Source organism: Sinocyclocheilus grahami, unplaced genomic scaffold, assembly GCF_001515645.1.
Source record: "Sinocyclocheilus grahami isolate Dianchi unplaced genomic scaffold, SAMN03320097.WGS_v1.1 scaffold105.1, whole genome shotgun sequence".
Classification (NCBI taxonomy): Eukaryota; Metazoa; Chordata; class Actinopteri; order Cypriniformes; family Cyprinidae; genus Sinocyclocheilus; species Sinocyclocheilus grahami.
Window position 1 is genome coordinate 783,239 of NW_015505284.1, and position 15,049 is coordinate 798,287.

Sequence of the window (15,049 nt, forward strand, 5' to 3'; positions counted from 1 at the left end):
TCAGCTGGACTGTCAGTGAATTGCTTTTCTCCTCTGTTGTTGCTTTGTCTCCCAGTCTGTAGGGGGCAGTCTTTATATCTTTATATCTCCCTTCTCTAACTTAAGTTTGGTTTTCTTGGTTTTCTTTCTCCATTATTTGACTCTGTATATTCCACATGCTATAGAATCACAATCAAGTATTTTTAAATGTAAATATCGTGTTTTTTTCCAAAAATCTATTAAACATTGCCTTTCTTTAATTACTTAACTTCCGTGGTTGTCATTTTTTAAGGTTTTGATCTTTCCATAAACCAATTTTATGTTTGATGTACTACTTGTGCACAATGCACATTTCTTAAAGGGGTCATATGATGCTTTTTTAAAGATCATTATTTTGTGTATTTGGTGTAACAGAATATGTTGACACGCTTTAATGTTCAAAAAACACAGTATTTATCAAATACTGTACATTATTGTAGGTCCTCTATGCCCCGCCTCTCTCGAATGCTTCGTTTTCGACAAAGTCCCTCCTTCCGACAAGCGCAGTCTGCTCTGATTGGCCAGCTGACCCAGTGCAGTGTGATTGGCCGAACACCGCAAGCACTCATCGGAAATGTAACGCCCCTTACCATAATCGCGAGCTTCATCTTTCAAAATAAATGTAAAGACAGAGGCCCAAAGGGGAACAGAGTCGCGTGACAGACACAGTGATGAATGTGTGTGTGCAGTACACAAGCCACAGTTAAGACAGCTGACTCCACTGTGACGTGTCTCGCTCTCTCTCACTCTTTCTCGCTCGCGCACACACACACACACACACACAATGCGCAAAACTCCGCATTTGAACAGTCAATAGCAAATACTTAAACTAATAACAAAACAGTAGCTGATTCAGAAGCGCCAGATTGTCATAGCAAAGTCAGAATGACCTCCTCTCCGAGGTTCACGAAACGGTCGTCCATAAAATGCATTGCTGTTCTGTTGTAAGTAATCTTAAAGATTCCTAAATGCATCTACTTCCGGAAGGCCAAATAAAGTGCTTTTGCTTTCGCCTAGAAACACACAGCGTCTCCCTGACATGCTGCTTCAACACTAACTGCGGTTACTGAAACCACACCTTCTTTCTTTGCGTGAACATTTGGGCGCATTATGCCACTCCAAAGAGAAAGGAAAACTTGAAATCGCACCATATGACCCCTTTAATATTAAGCCTAAAATATGTTTTATTGTGACTATTGATTGATTGTATGACCATTGAATAATATCAGTATTTAAATGCAAGATATTTAAAGTGTAGCTACCTGAAGTATACTTGCAATAGTTCCATTTTAGCACAATCAAATATACTTCATAATATCTTTGATTGGACTTCAGCACTACTTCGAGCACAATGAAAGTGCATTAAGTATAAAATTAGTTTCAGAATTCAAATATACCAGTTTAGTAAACCAAAAATACAATTGCAGGGTATTTTTATTAAGTGCATAAAAAATTATTTGTAGTACACTTAGCATAAAATAAATGTATTTCAAATACATTTTAGTATATTTATTTTTCACTAGGTTAAAGTGTCATATACATTTTATATGGGACTTTATCGAAGATAATTTAAAACCACCTTAAAGGTAATAAACAGGAAAATGACAGTATTAATATCGCTAAATTCTTCCATTATTCTTCAAAAATGAATTCAATTCATTATTGAGCTCAATTCAGTTATTCTTCAGTTCAATTTAAATTTAATGATAGTGCCATTGTTGTAAGTTCATCGAGTAGCAAACAAACTCAATTCAACTCTAAAACAGATCCAAACTCAAATTTAGCTGCAGCTGTTGGGTAAACATGTGAACTCAATAAAACCACTGGTTTGGGAAACATTTCATAAATGTATGTTGGGCGACATTTTTATTGGAGCAAGTGTCACATATGTTTTATAGTTTAGCTTTATCATATTATACAACACCTGTTGTTACTCAGAACAGTGATATTTCTGATGGCTACATTTTATACTTTAGTTTCATGAGATTATTTTTGTCAAGTCAAGTCACCTTTATTTATATAGCGCTTTTAACAATACAGATTGTGTCAAAGCAGCTTTACAGTATTAATTAGGAAAATAGTGTCAATAATGCAAAGTGACAATAGTAAACACTCATTTTCAGTTAAAGGCAGTTCATCATTGAATTCAGTGATGTCATCATCCAGCTCAGTTCAGTTTAAATAGTATCTGTGCAATCAAGTCGACGATATCGCTGGAAATGAAGTGTCCCCAACTAAGCAAGCCAGAGGTGACAGCGGCAAGGAACCAAAACTTCGTCGGTGACAGAATGGAGGAAAAATCTTAGGAGAAACCAGGCTCAGTCGGGGGGCCAGTTCTCCTCTGGCCAGACGAAACCAGCAGTTCAGTTCCAGGCTGCAGCAATGTCACATTGTGCAGAGGACTCATCTGGTTCCTGTGGTTTTGTCCCGGTGGCCGTCTGAGACAAGGTCTTTACAGGGGATCTGTATCTGGGGCTCATCTAGTTGTCCTGGTCTCCGCTGTCTTTCATGGCTGTAGAGGTCCTCTCTAGGTGCTGATCCACCATCTGGTCTGAATACGTACTGGATCCGGGTGACTGCAGTGACCATCTGATCTGGATACAGACTGGCTATGGTGACATCGGAATAAGAGAGAAACGGACTAATATTAGCGTAGATGCCATTCTTCTAGCGATGTAGCAAGTACATCGGGTGTTATGTGTTCCTTATATGAAATTCTTAATTCATTGTTTACATTTTCCCAATGTATTTTGATCCTATGCTATTTCATTCGGAGTCATCATATTAGCGATACAGCTAAAATGAAATGATGCAGCTAACTTTTTCTTTTGCCAAAAGTTTATTTCCCAAAGGGCTGTTATCTAACAAATCTCTACTGCCTGGAGTGTTTGTTAAAGGGTTAGTTAACCCAAAAATGAAAATTCTGTCATTAATTACTCACCCTCATGTAGTTCCAAACCCGTAAGACCTCCGTTCATCTTCGGAAAACAAATTACGATATTTTTGATGAATTCTGAGAGCTCTCTGACCCTCTCATAGAGAGGATACTACCACGATCAAGGCTCAGAAACGTAGCAAGGACATCGGTAAAATAGTCGCGATATCAGGACTTCAACCGTAGTTTTACAAAGCAGCAAGAATACTTTTTGTGTGCAAGGAAAACAATAATTTATTAGACTGAACTTAAACAACATATATTCTATTGAACGTAAACAACGCTGACTACATTCTGGTGTACTCTCCAAAATGGGGGAAGACGGTAACTCGGGGAGAAGAATTGTTGAATAAATTGTTATCATTGTTTTCCTTGCACACAAAAAGTATTCTCGCTGCTTTGTAAAATTATGGTTGAAACCGATATCACTTATGGACTATTTTACCGATGTTCGTGCTACGTTTCTGTGGCTTGATCGTGGTAGTATCCTTGCTGTCTATGGAGGATCAGAGAGCTCTCAGATTTCATCAAAAATATCTTAATTTGTGTTCCGAAGATGAACGAAGGTCTTACGGGTTTCGAATGACAAGAGGGTGAGTAATTAAGGACAGAACTTTCATTTTTGGGTGAACTATCCCTTTAAAGTTTCTGTGGTAATGCTGAAAGGTGAGATCCATCCTATAACAACCCAAACTTTTCTTGAAGATCAATAATCCACAAAACAGGAAGCTCTTCATTTACAGAAGCATTTATTCTGCATAATCCAAATCAAACAGCACAGTAAAATATTTTATTAACACAAAAAAACAACATTCACACCAAAACAGCATTAGTTATCCCTTTCAACCCCACACATAAAGCTTTTATAGGCAAGAAAAAAAAAACATAAATTAAAATCAGCAGGCAGCCACAAAGAGTCCGGGATGTTTTATCTGCTAAGTAACGTTACTGGACAGACTGCAGATTCAGTGTTTCATATGAGCAGAGGTTATCATAAGTTTGTGATCTATATGTGGATGGCTATTGCTCTTCCTAAAGAAGACAAGCTCGGCTGTAGCTTCTTTTCTGTTATGTGAGATGGAGCATTAATGATAAAAGTCAGAAATAACAACACTATAATACTGCTGAAGAAGGCAATGATGGACCTTCAGCACAAGAGTATGGTGTGTGGTCCGGTGTTGCAGTTTGTGTAAAGGTAGAGTTACAAAATGAGCAGGCAAAACAGGGATGGAAAGATGAAGATGGGTCATTGTCAGCGCTGCAGGTAAACAGATGAAGAGGAATCCATCAGATCTCCTGATATGATGATGTTGAGTTTGCTGGGTCGTCTTCCTCTCTGAAATTAAACAAACAATATTTTTTCAAAAACTGCTGAATATATATAGCAAATGTGTCACTTTAATATGAAGCTTAAAAGAACTGAAAGTGAATTTTAATGTGAATTCCTTGTCGATCATTTTAGATATAAACTGCTACTATTCCTATATAAAGCCTAAAGCAAATATTTAAATGTAAAATAAAACAACAAGACATTCTTTTTCTACTTAAAATCTAATAAAAGTTGAGTGAAATGGTAAGACACTATTAGTTAATATTTTGTGTTGCATAATCTTAGAACAAAATTGCATTTTTTTCCTGCAATAAACATTGTTTGAATAAAATCCAGATTTTTTTTTTTTACCTCAATTCACCTGAAAAGCTCTATTTGGAATTAAACGTTCTAGAATTATTGGGGCAATTTAGTAGGGCAGTGCATCTGCATAGAAAATGAAAACAAGCCAAAAGATTGCTTGAAGATTTTTTTTTGGTGTGAACCACCCTTCTGGGACTGAAATATATATATAAATTAAGTTTCAACCTCAAACTTTTTTCAGTAACCATGAAGTTAATGGTAAAAAAATTAAATAAATAACTCTGTCCAATTGCGTTATCATAGGCCACTTTCTCATTGTTTTTGACCTATTCAATATGACTATAAAATAATAATGATGATGACTTGTATCAAATGAAAATAAGAATACTATTGTACTATAACGCAAACAAAAAGAGTATTTAATGAACATGATTTTATCAGTCACACTTTATTTAAGTTCCAATTCTCGTCATTAACAAACCATTAACTACGACTTTTGCCTCAAACTCCTAATTTGCTGCTCATTAACAGTTGTTAAGTTTAGGTATTGTGTAGAATTAGCGATGTAGAATAGGGTCATGCAGAATGAGCTTTATAAGAACTAATAAACTGCCAATATGTTAATAATAGGTATACTAATAAGCAACTAGTTCATAGTGAGAATTGTTTTACTGTTTTGACAACTGTAAAATTACAATACTAATATGTAAATCTTAATTTATTTTAAAACATCAGACCACTGAGATTTGGCAACAGATTTATAGACACTTCTCATTACAAATCCAGTTAAATCAGTAACGAACATTGCGTTTCCAAATATCTCGGTGTAAAAATAAGTGCTTCACTCGATGTGCACATTTTAATTAAATAGCAGAATTTTTTTATTTCATAAATGTACCATTTCGGTTTTGATTTTATTTTAATATATCATGCAGCTTTAGTTTTGTAAATTCCGTTTTTGTATACATGGAATATTTGGATGATTTACTACTATAGCAAAGTACACTGCTTGGAAGACTGTCTGCCACAAGGCAATGCAATTGACTTGAACTTCCATTTACATTGTGATTAACAAAGTTCAAGAAAGACTGACTGCAATTCTTTTAATGCCTTACTTGACTCATTATTTGTAGGTTAAAGGGACTGTCCACCCAAAAATGAAAATTCTTCTGTAATCATCATCAAACCGAATAGTTTTAGTTCCCATTGACTTCCATCATATTTTGTTCAATGAACAATGGAAGTGAAAGGGGACTGAAATTGTTTGGTTACCAACATTCAAAATATCTTCTTTTATATTCCACTAAAGAAAGTCAGTCATACAGGTTTGAAATGACATGAGGGTCAATAAATGGCAGAATTTTTATCCCTTAAGGGTCAATCATCTCCTCCAAACAGGAAAATGTTCACTGAGTTTTCTGTGCAAACAAACACAACAGGCTCTGATCTAGCCCTGTTTGACTTCTGGTAATTCCCCAAATAGGCTGTTTAAACAGGAAATTTGTTTAAATTGAAACCAGCATGTTTGCCAATCAATACATTTTTCTAGTTGAAGTTTTTGGATTGACAGTTCCTGGGAATGCATATGGAGAAAACAACAACTGACGATCAGCGCTGGCCATCGATCATTTCCATGACTCAGTCATAGCATTGATCTGATGAACATCACTTCTGTTTGATCAGTGTGTGTAAAGGAGAATGGCGTTTCAGTGTGAGCGTGTAGGGGAAGCATGGTTGAGCGCATGTGTACTGAGGGTTTGTTACTTCCTTTCCAGAGCTTCGTGATTAATTGAGCAGTTTTCTGCCATTGTGCTCATATCTCTTACACTGCCTGAGTGCACATTTCCATCAATCGTTTTTCAATTGAATATTTTTACACATCTGTTATCAAACGAATGAGAAAATATATTACAGGAAAAATTAATTCCAGGAATAGTTCACCCAATAATCAAAATAATTCTGTCATCATGTATCACCCTCATAACTAGGGATGCACGATATTATCGGACCAATATCGGAATCAGCCGATGATGGCTTTAAATGTAAATATCGGCATCGCCCGATGTGAAAAATTATGCCGATGTGTGCTCACATGTGCTCAGGGTGTGCTAGCGATTAGATCACATCAGCATTGTGGCTCATTCTTGAAGCAAAGTTTTGCCTGAATGGTGATTAGATTCACTGTTTTGGATCGCTGCGTTTAAACTGAGAATGCACGTACAGAATGACGTGTTTGGTGTATGGTAGAGTAAACAGTAATAGCACGTGCAGTGACAGCAGCGACAGCCTCCCCAAGGTCCTAATGCCCATTCGGTAAGGAGTTTTCATTCCGTAGGGGGCGCTGTTGTCCTACTTCTAATAAAATGGAAAATAGAAAAAATAGAAGGCAAAATACACAAATAATATTTAGACTGTTTCTGATTAAATAAAGCAGTAATTGATGGCAAAAAAAACATGAGTATGTTTTGATTTAAAAGGTCAGAAGCTATAGCTTACATGAACAAAAAAATAAATAAATCACAAACATGACACTTAAAGGAACACTTCACTATTTTTGAAAATGGGCTTATTTTCCAACTCCCCTAGAGTTAAACAGTTGAGTTTTACCGTTTTCGAATCCATTCAGCCGATCTCCGGGTCTGGGGGTAGCACTTTTAGCTGTAGCTTAGCATAGATCATTGAATCTGATTAGACCGTTAGCATCTTGCTCAAAAATGACCAAAGAGTTTCTATATTTTTCCTATTTAAAACTCGACTCTTCTGTAGTTGCATCTTGTACGAAGACCGATGGAAAAATGAAAAGTTGTGATTTTCTAGGCCGTTATGGCAAGGAACTATACTCTCATTCCGGCGTAATAATCAAGGAACTTTGCTGCTGTACCATGGGTGCAGCAGGCGCAATGATATTACGCAGCGCCTGAAAATTATCCCCAGCACGCTCCCTGTGCAAGCAGGTGGTCATGTTGGTTATGTTGACGGAAGTTAGCCTATTTTCAGGCGCTGCGTGATATCATTGCGCCTGCTGCACTCATGGTACGGCAGCAAAGTTACTTGATTATTACGCCTATATTAGGAAAAATATAGAAACTCTTTGGTCATTTTTGAGCGAGATGCTAACGGTCTAATCATATTCAATTATCTTTGTTAAGCTACAGCTAAAAGTGCTACCCCCAGACCCGGAGATCGGCTGAATGGATTCGAAAACGGTAAAACTCAACTGTTTAACTCTAGGGGAGTTGGAAAATGAGATTATTTTCAAAAATAGTGGAGTGTTCCTTTAAAATACATTATTTTATTTATACTGATTTATTCATTAATGTGTAATGTGTTAGATTTTTTAAACAAATTATGAGCTCTAAAAGATTTTCAGAATTTTTAAAACTCTTTTGCTTTTTAGACCATCTACAAATGTTAAATCTTAAAATAAAATGTTAAGGTTACCACTGCATCTTTCTGGGGGGGGGGAATGCAGTGATTAATATATAGTTTATTTATAGTTATTTTCAAATCTTCATTGTACTGTCATTATAAATGAACTTTATTATTGTTTATTTAATTCTTACAAATAAGTTCTTGTTAAAAAAACTTTAAAATAAATTATATATCGGCATCGCCCAAAATGAGTTGGAAAGTATCGCATATCGGCTAAAATCCAATATCGTGCATCCCTACTCATAACAGCAAAGACTGCAAACACAGTTGGTGCCCGTGTTTCTCATGACAGATTGAGAAGCACTGAACACTACCTCAACTGCCCAGAATGCCCAAGGAACATTAAACAATGGTTCGAAAACTGAAACTTTAGTCTGTCCTCTTCAAAAGCTATTGTTCAAAAGGTTTGGAATATAGGACATATGTACTACTTGTATGCTGTTTTTATGTCCTTTTTGGAGCTTGACTGGTTAACCAAAATGCATAGTTAGATCAAAACATCTCCTTTTCTGATCTACAGAAGAATACAGACCTACAGACATGGAACAATGTGTGAAGATGAGTAAATATGAGAATTTTCATTTGTGCAGGGATAGTTCATCCAAAAATGAAAATTACCCCATAATTTACTCACTCTCAAGCCATCCTAGGTGTATATGACTTTCCTCTTTCAGACGAATCCAATCCGAATTATATTTAAAAACATTCTGGCTCTTCCAAGCTTAACAATGGCAGTAAATGGATGTTATTTTTAAAATCATGGTGCATCATGGTGACAGGCTGAAAGCTGCTGTTGTTTTTAACAGTGGTGGACGAAGTACACAAATCAAGTACTTGAGTAAAAGTACAGATCTGTATAATAAAATATTACTCCAGTAAATGTAAAAGTACTCAGTTTTCAATTTTTGCTCGAGTGAAAGTACAAAAGTACTTGATTTTTTTTATGTACTTAAGTAAAAAGTACCGATAGATGAATGTTTATTTTGAAGTTTTATATAGGCTACTTTTATCATTTAATTTTATATTAGCATATATATTTTTCCTACTGTTCAAAATACATGGGATTTTCCCAAAATAACCAATAAAGGAAATAATGAATATAATAAGGAAAATATAATTAGATTTTCATAACGATTTTTTTCTTCTCAAACCTTGTCTGTGGTGTAAAAACACCCTTGGCCAAATGCCCCCAAAGGGCATCACATCCCACTTTAATAATTACTGTAGTTACCATGTTCTGAACATCACATCCTTTCTTTTTCCCTCAGATGTAGCCTAATCTATCTAGGTGGTTGAATAAAATTATTTGGACTATTTAAAAAAAAAAAAATTACCTAAATTTAGCACTAGCAAGCTCGTTAGCTAGACAGTTAGCATCAGCTAACATTATTGACTTATTTTCAGCATGGTTATGAATAAACCTTTATATTTGTCTACTCGGCTAGTTGATCCAGATACATAGTAACTTAGGCTATGTGTGCTGACAAACAATATAAAAACAGACGTCACATAGGGCTAAATGCATAGCATTTTAGTAAAACTGCTAACGTTACAGCAAGGAAGATGAACGTGCATGAGTTATTTTATATAATCTGTGTTATTTTAATGTTTTTTTTACCTAAAACGTAGAGACTCTGATGTTAATGTGTCTGCATTCAAGCATTTCAGTGGGCTGAAACGGATCACCCTTTACAGCAGATTTAGTTCACAAACATCTGACAGCTTTGACCTAAATATGATTTTCAGTTACAGTAATTCATCCTAAAATTCGACATTAGTAACTTACTTTTAACAGCATCAGAAGCGCGCACGCTCACAAGATCTACCGGTTCTTACTTCTTGGAGACTTTTTTTTTTTTTTAAAGTAAAAGTTACTCAAAATAAAACTACTCCAGTAAAGTACAGATACTTGAAAAATGTACTTAAGTACAGTAACGAAGTAAAACTACTTCGTTACTGTCCACCACTGGTTTTTAAAGAACATTTATAGTTAATAAAATTCTACTGGTGTTATACCTTCAGTCATTTTGAATTTACCTTGACTTTTGAGATTTTCACAAATGATTTCTCGTATTATTTCTGAACATAATATATAAGACAAGTTTGTACAACATGTAGTTGTAGTTTTTGCATCTTTTCTGCAAAGATATTTAACAAGTGATTTGTTTAACATTTACATCAGGGTTCCTCAATAGGCGGCCCGCGAGCCACATCCAGCCCGTGAAAGAAAAAAGTTTGGCCGGTGCTAATTTCAAATAATGTGGCAAGAAAAATTCAAACGCAGCATCAGAAATCTACATTAATTTACATCGTGTCTACACTGGACGCGAGCGGCGCGGCACAATAAAATACAAGAACTCGTTATAATCAGTGACGCTGTCTTGGATGCGGCGCGACCTGTTTTTTTTTACAGTATATAGGTGCGACACGACAAATTCCCGACAGTAAACTGCTGACTCGTTGTATTTATAACGTACTGACACAACTTTCAAAAGATTTGCAATGCTTTGTCGCATCCAGTGTAGATACGATGTGACAGCAAAAACATGGCGAGTGTGTAGTAAAGAAAAGTGGACACGGAAAATAGATGATTCAAATGTGAATGGACTGAACAGTTTTGAGTGAGTGACTGATATCTTTATGCGGCGCGACCTGTTTTTTTTACAGTATATAAATGTTGTCGGCGCGACACGACAAATTCCCGACAGTAAACTGCTGACTCGTTGTATTTATAATGTACTGACACAACTTTCAAAAGATTTGCAATGCTTTGTCGCATCCAGTGTAGATACGATGTGACAGCAAAAACATGGCGAGTGTGTAGTAAAGAAAAGTGGACACGGAAAATAGATGATTCAAATGTGAATGGACTGAACAGTTTTGAGTGAGTGACTGATATCTTTATGGAACCAACACGTGTTGGTTCGCAGTGAGTTCACAGTTTTAACGTACAAGTTTGCTTTAATTTATTTTCAAGATCTGAAGTAAAATATCGATTGTTGCTTTCACTATGGCTATAAAGATAACGCAAAATAATATTCAAAATCACATTAGACACTTTTAACATTGAATAAAGCACATAATCATTACCTGAGATTATCGCTGTCATATTTTGTATGTTGTTCTTGCCGCGACATCGCAGAAAATAAAAACCTATCCTAAAATACAATCCCATGTCGCTTATTGTCGCGGGTGGTTAGGACAAAAACTACAAGGAAAAGATACTTTTTATTGCATCGTGTCTGGTTGGGACACACGTTGTTACAGTTTGTCTCCTCTTGGCTTATATCGAAATCTTCCGACATTCTTCTTTACAAATCCTCGTTTTGTACTTCTAATAAGTGACCGTTGTTTTGTTTTGATCTCTCCCCTGCGCTTCCGCGGTCGTCACTTCTGAGCGGCGCATGTGCAAAGCGACCTCCATACGTCATCTGCCCGGAACTGCTTCCAGTGTACAACAGTGAGCGCAAGCTAGATTAAAGTGATTACTACTATTTTTCTTACAAAAACGCATCGATTCGCTACAGAAGGCCTTTGTTCAACCTGTTTTTTTTTATGGACGGGTGCATTTTTATTAAGTGCTTTTGGTGAAAGTGCTGATGCATACAACACCCGCTGAGTGCCATGAAACAGCTTGAAAGATCAAAGACAATTTTTTATATAACTCCGACTGGATTTGTCTGAAAGAAGAAAGTCATATACACCTAGGATGACTTGAGGGTGAGTAATTTATGGGCTAATTTTCATTTTTTGGGTGAACTAACCCTTTAAGACTACAATTGATCTCTCCCCTGCGCTTCCGCGTTCGTCACTTCTGAGCTGCGCATGTGCAAAGCGACCTCCATACGTCATCTGCCCGGAACTGCTTCCAGTGTACAACAGTGAGCGCAAGCTAGATTAAAGTGATTACTACTATTTTTCTTACAAAAACGCATCGATTCGCTACAGAAGGCCTTTGTTCAACCTGTTTTTTTTTATGGACGGGTGCATTTTTATTAAGTGCTTTTGGTGAAAGTGCTGATGCATACAACACCCGCTGAGTGCCATGAAACAGCTTGAAAGATCAAAGACAATTTTTTATATAACTCCGACTGGATTTGTCTGAAAGAAGAAAGTCATATACACCTAGGATGACTTGAGGGTGAGTAATTTATGGGCTAATTTTCATTTTTTGGGTGAACTAACCCTTTAAGACTACAACAGGTTACAGCCTGCAATTTACTGCCATCAGCGGAGATGTGTGCCAAAATGCGGCACTTCTTGAGTGAATAAATGTGTGGGGTTTTAGCTCTGAGACAGAACTGACCTGACTGGTTTAATTCTGAGAAACATGTCAAGTATATGTTTGTCTAAGAATATATGACAAACAACTTTCATTGCCCCATAACTATGGAGGACAACAAGGCTTCTCTCCAAACACTGCTGCCTTATCCACTAGATGTGCACACATACAAATCTGGGTGACTGATTCAGCTAAAATAAAAACTGCAGCATTTCAGATTGATGGACAGATTTCTTACCACAGGTCAGCAAACCTCGTCTCTGCTTCAGTGAGCTTCCTACCCAGACAGCATTTTCACAGGTTTGCTGCTGACCAAAATGGTGCTCAGTATCATTTTAAAAAATGGTGTGTTTCTTCTAAAAACACTTCAGATTTTAAATATTTCATTACATACTTAAAACTTTAGACTATTTTCCTTAATATTTTCAAGTTGCATTACATATGATTATTAGAATATGACATCTTTAGTTTTGCAACATGCTAACATCAAACTAGTAATCGACCGATATATCGGCCGATATTTGCCATTTTTCAAATATCGGTATCCGCCGATAAGTTTTTCTGTTTGGCCAATGTGTTCGAGGTGGGACTTTTATTTTGACGGCGCTGAGAACGGCAGCCGCAGCGCCTGAGCGCACACCGATCACATTCTCCCTCTTGTTCGCGGTCATCGTTCAGTTCTGTCTAATATAGATAGAAGTCTATCTAATAATCAGATATAACTGTTAAACAAAGGAATTAAAATGTATACAAAAAAGTATTATAACGATTCCTTTAATATTATTAGTAATAGAAAGGCAAACATTATAATACTTTCTCATTTGCCGTCAGCATTCAGCAAATACGTATTTATATCATTTAAACAAATCTTTGAATGACTAATGAACATTTAATTTCACAAACCTTGCAAATTTAGTCAGATCCAGTTGTGAGATCTTGTGAAGTGTGCATGTGTATACTGCATGATCGCGTGTTCTTTGTGTGACGGTCGGTTCGTTGCTAATTGAATGCTGACAGAAGGAGAGTTCAGCTTCACTGGAGACGTGCGATCAACAAACTTTAAACTAAGTTAGTGATTTCAAATTATGCTGCGCTTTATGCATTTGCCCACTGTCATATTCATGTCATTTTCATTGCATGCTGCACGTAAAATGTGTATTACATTGGCTTTATTTGAAAAAAAAAAGAAAAGAAAAGATTCCCAATGCACACAAACTTCCCAGAATACTGAGTGCCCTGTTGGTTAAAGTGTTTACTTCCTTTTTAATTAGATTTTTATTTATTTGTGAAAAATGCTTTGTCTTCTAAAGTATAAGTATATTTATTTTACACAATTATTTTAAATCCATTTTCAAATTATTTCAAATTTCTTAAATATAAATTAAAATAAATAAAATTATATCGGCTTTATATCAGCCTCCCTGCTTTCCAAGATATCGGCATCGGCTGTCAAAAAACCCATATCGGTCAGCCACTACATCAAACTACTGAAATCTTCTGATGGGAAATTCCCATTACATTACAAGGTACATTAGCGTTCAAATGTTGAAATGTTCATATGTCCAGTGTTTAGTGTCACATGATCTGATGACCCAACCTGAGATCACTTTGAATGTTAAAAAAGTTGTGCTGCTTAATATTGTGCTGCAAAATTCAATGATGATGAACATTATAAATGTCTTGAATGTCTTTACTGACACTTTTGTTCAACTGAATGTGTCCGTATTAATTTCTTTCAAAAAAGTACCTTACTGACCACAAACTTTTAAATGGCAGCAAAAGTTATTAGAAGATGCAGTGTTTTTTTTTTTTTTTAGTAGACAACACTGATCTCAAAGCCCCCGGCATTGTTACATTCAGCAGCCCTCCTTCTAGCTGTTTGACAGGAAGAACATGTCTCATGTGCCCATGTCTTGTCTAGTGCATATTTGCAAAGACCAACAAGTAAAATAAAAAAAATTATAAATTAATGGACATAATGGTATAAAGACTGTTAATTTGCAGTTGGGATGCTGCCTTAGAAAGTAGACAGCAAGGCAACTTTCTAGGGTTTGTGACAGAGTTTCTGTTCATCGTTATTTAAGAGGTCAATAGATTTATTAAATCAAGAAAGCGCTGGGCAATTTTTCAGATTTGATCGATTAATTCGAATTTAATGTTTTGCCACGATTTTACTTTTTAGAAATCGAGGAATCATATATAAATATGATTAAACATTAGAATTAAGACACTTTGACAATATGCCAGTATTAAGAGTAAAGAAAAGAACGAGCCAACCACGATTAACTGCTCACGTGTGACGCGCTCTGTGAAGGACATCGAGGAATCGCGATTTTGAATAGAAATATTACCAAACGTCAGAAATAGACACTTTGACAATATGCCAATGATAACAGTAAAGAACGATCCAACCGCATGTCGGCGCACGTGATTAACCGCTTACGTTTGACGCGCTCATAGTGCTAGGCACCATTCATACAGAATGTGCTTTTGTGTTGACAAAGATGACACGGGCAGTGGAATAGGAAAAACATGCAAGAAGATGGGAGTGAACTTCTTCTAACTTGAGCGCCACATTTTTAGACTGCCGTTTCATGCATAAGACGCTGCAAGAGATGCGAGCTCAACAGTCAAACATGTCCATGTTTACATAGAAAAAATAATGGAAAAGCAGCGCAAGCGAATAAAAAAAAAAAAACTTTAAATAATAATTTTTCTGTATGGCTTAAATTTCATGTTTTCCTAATTT

The 15,049-nt window shown here is 36.1% G+C and overlaps 1 protein-coding gene across 1 annotated transcript in view; it reads right to left on the minus strand.

Moving 5' to 3' along the window:
* Nucleotides 1-3,685: 3,685 nt before the first annotated feature.
* Nucleotides 3,686-15,049, minus strand: part of LOC107588532 (lysM and putative peptidoglycan-binding domain-containing protein 2-like) — a 14,030-nt gene continuing 2,666 nt past the window's right edge. The window contains exon 3 of the mRNA XM_016276664.1: nucleotides 3,686-4,289. Coding sequence (XP_016132150.1) covers nucleotides 4,241-4,289 — 49 coding nt within the window. The 3' untranslated portion in view covers nucleotides 3,686-4,240. The remainder of the gene's footprint in view (nucleotides 4,290-15,049) is intronic.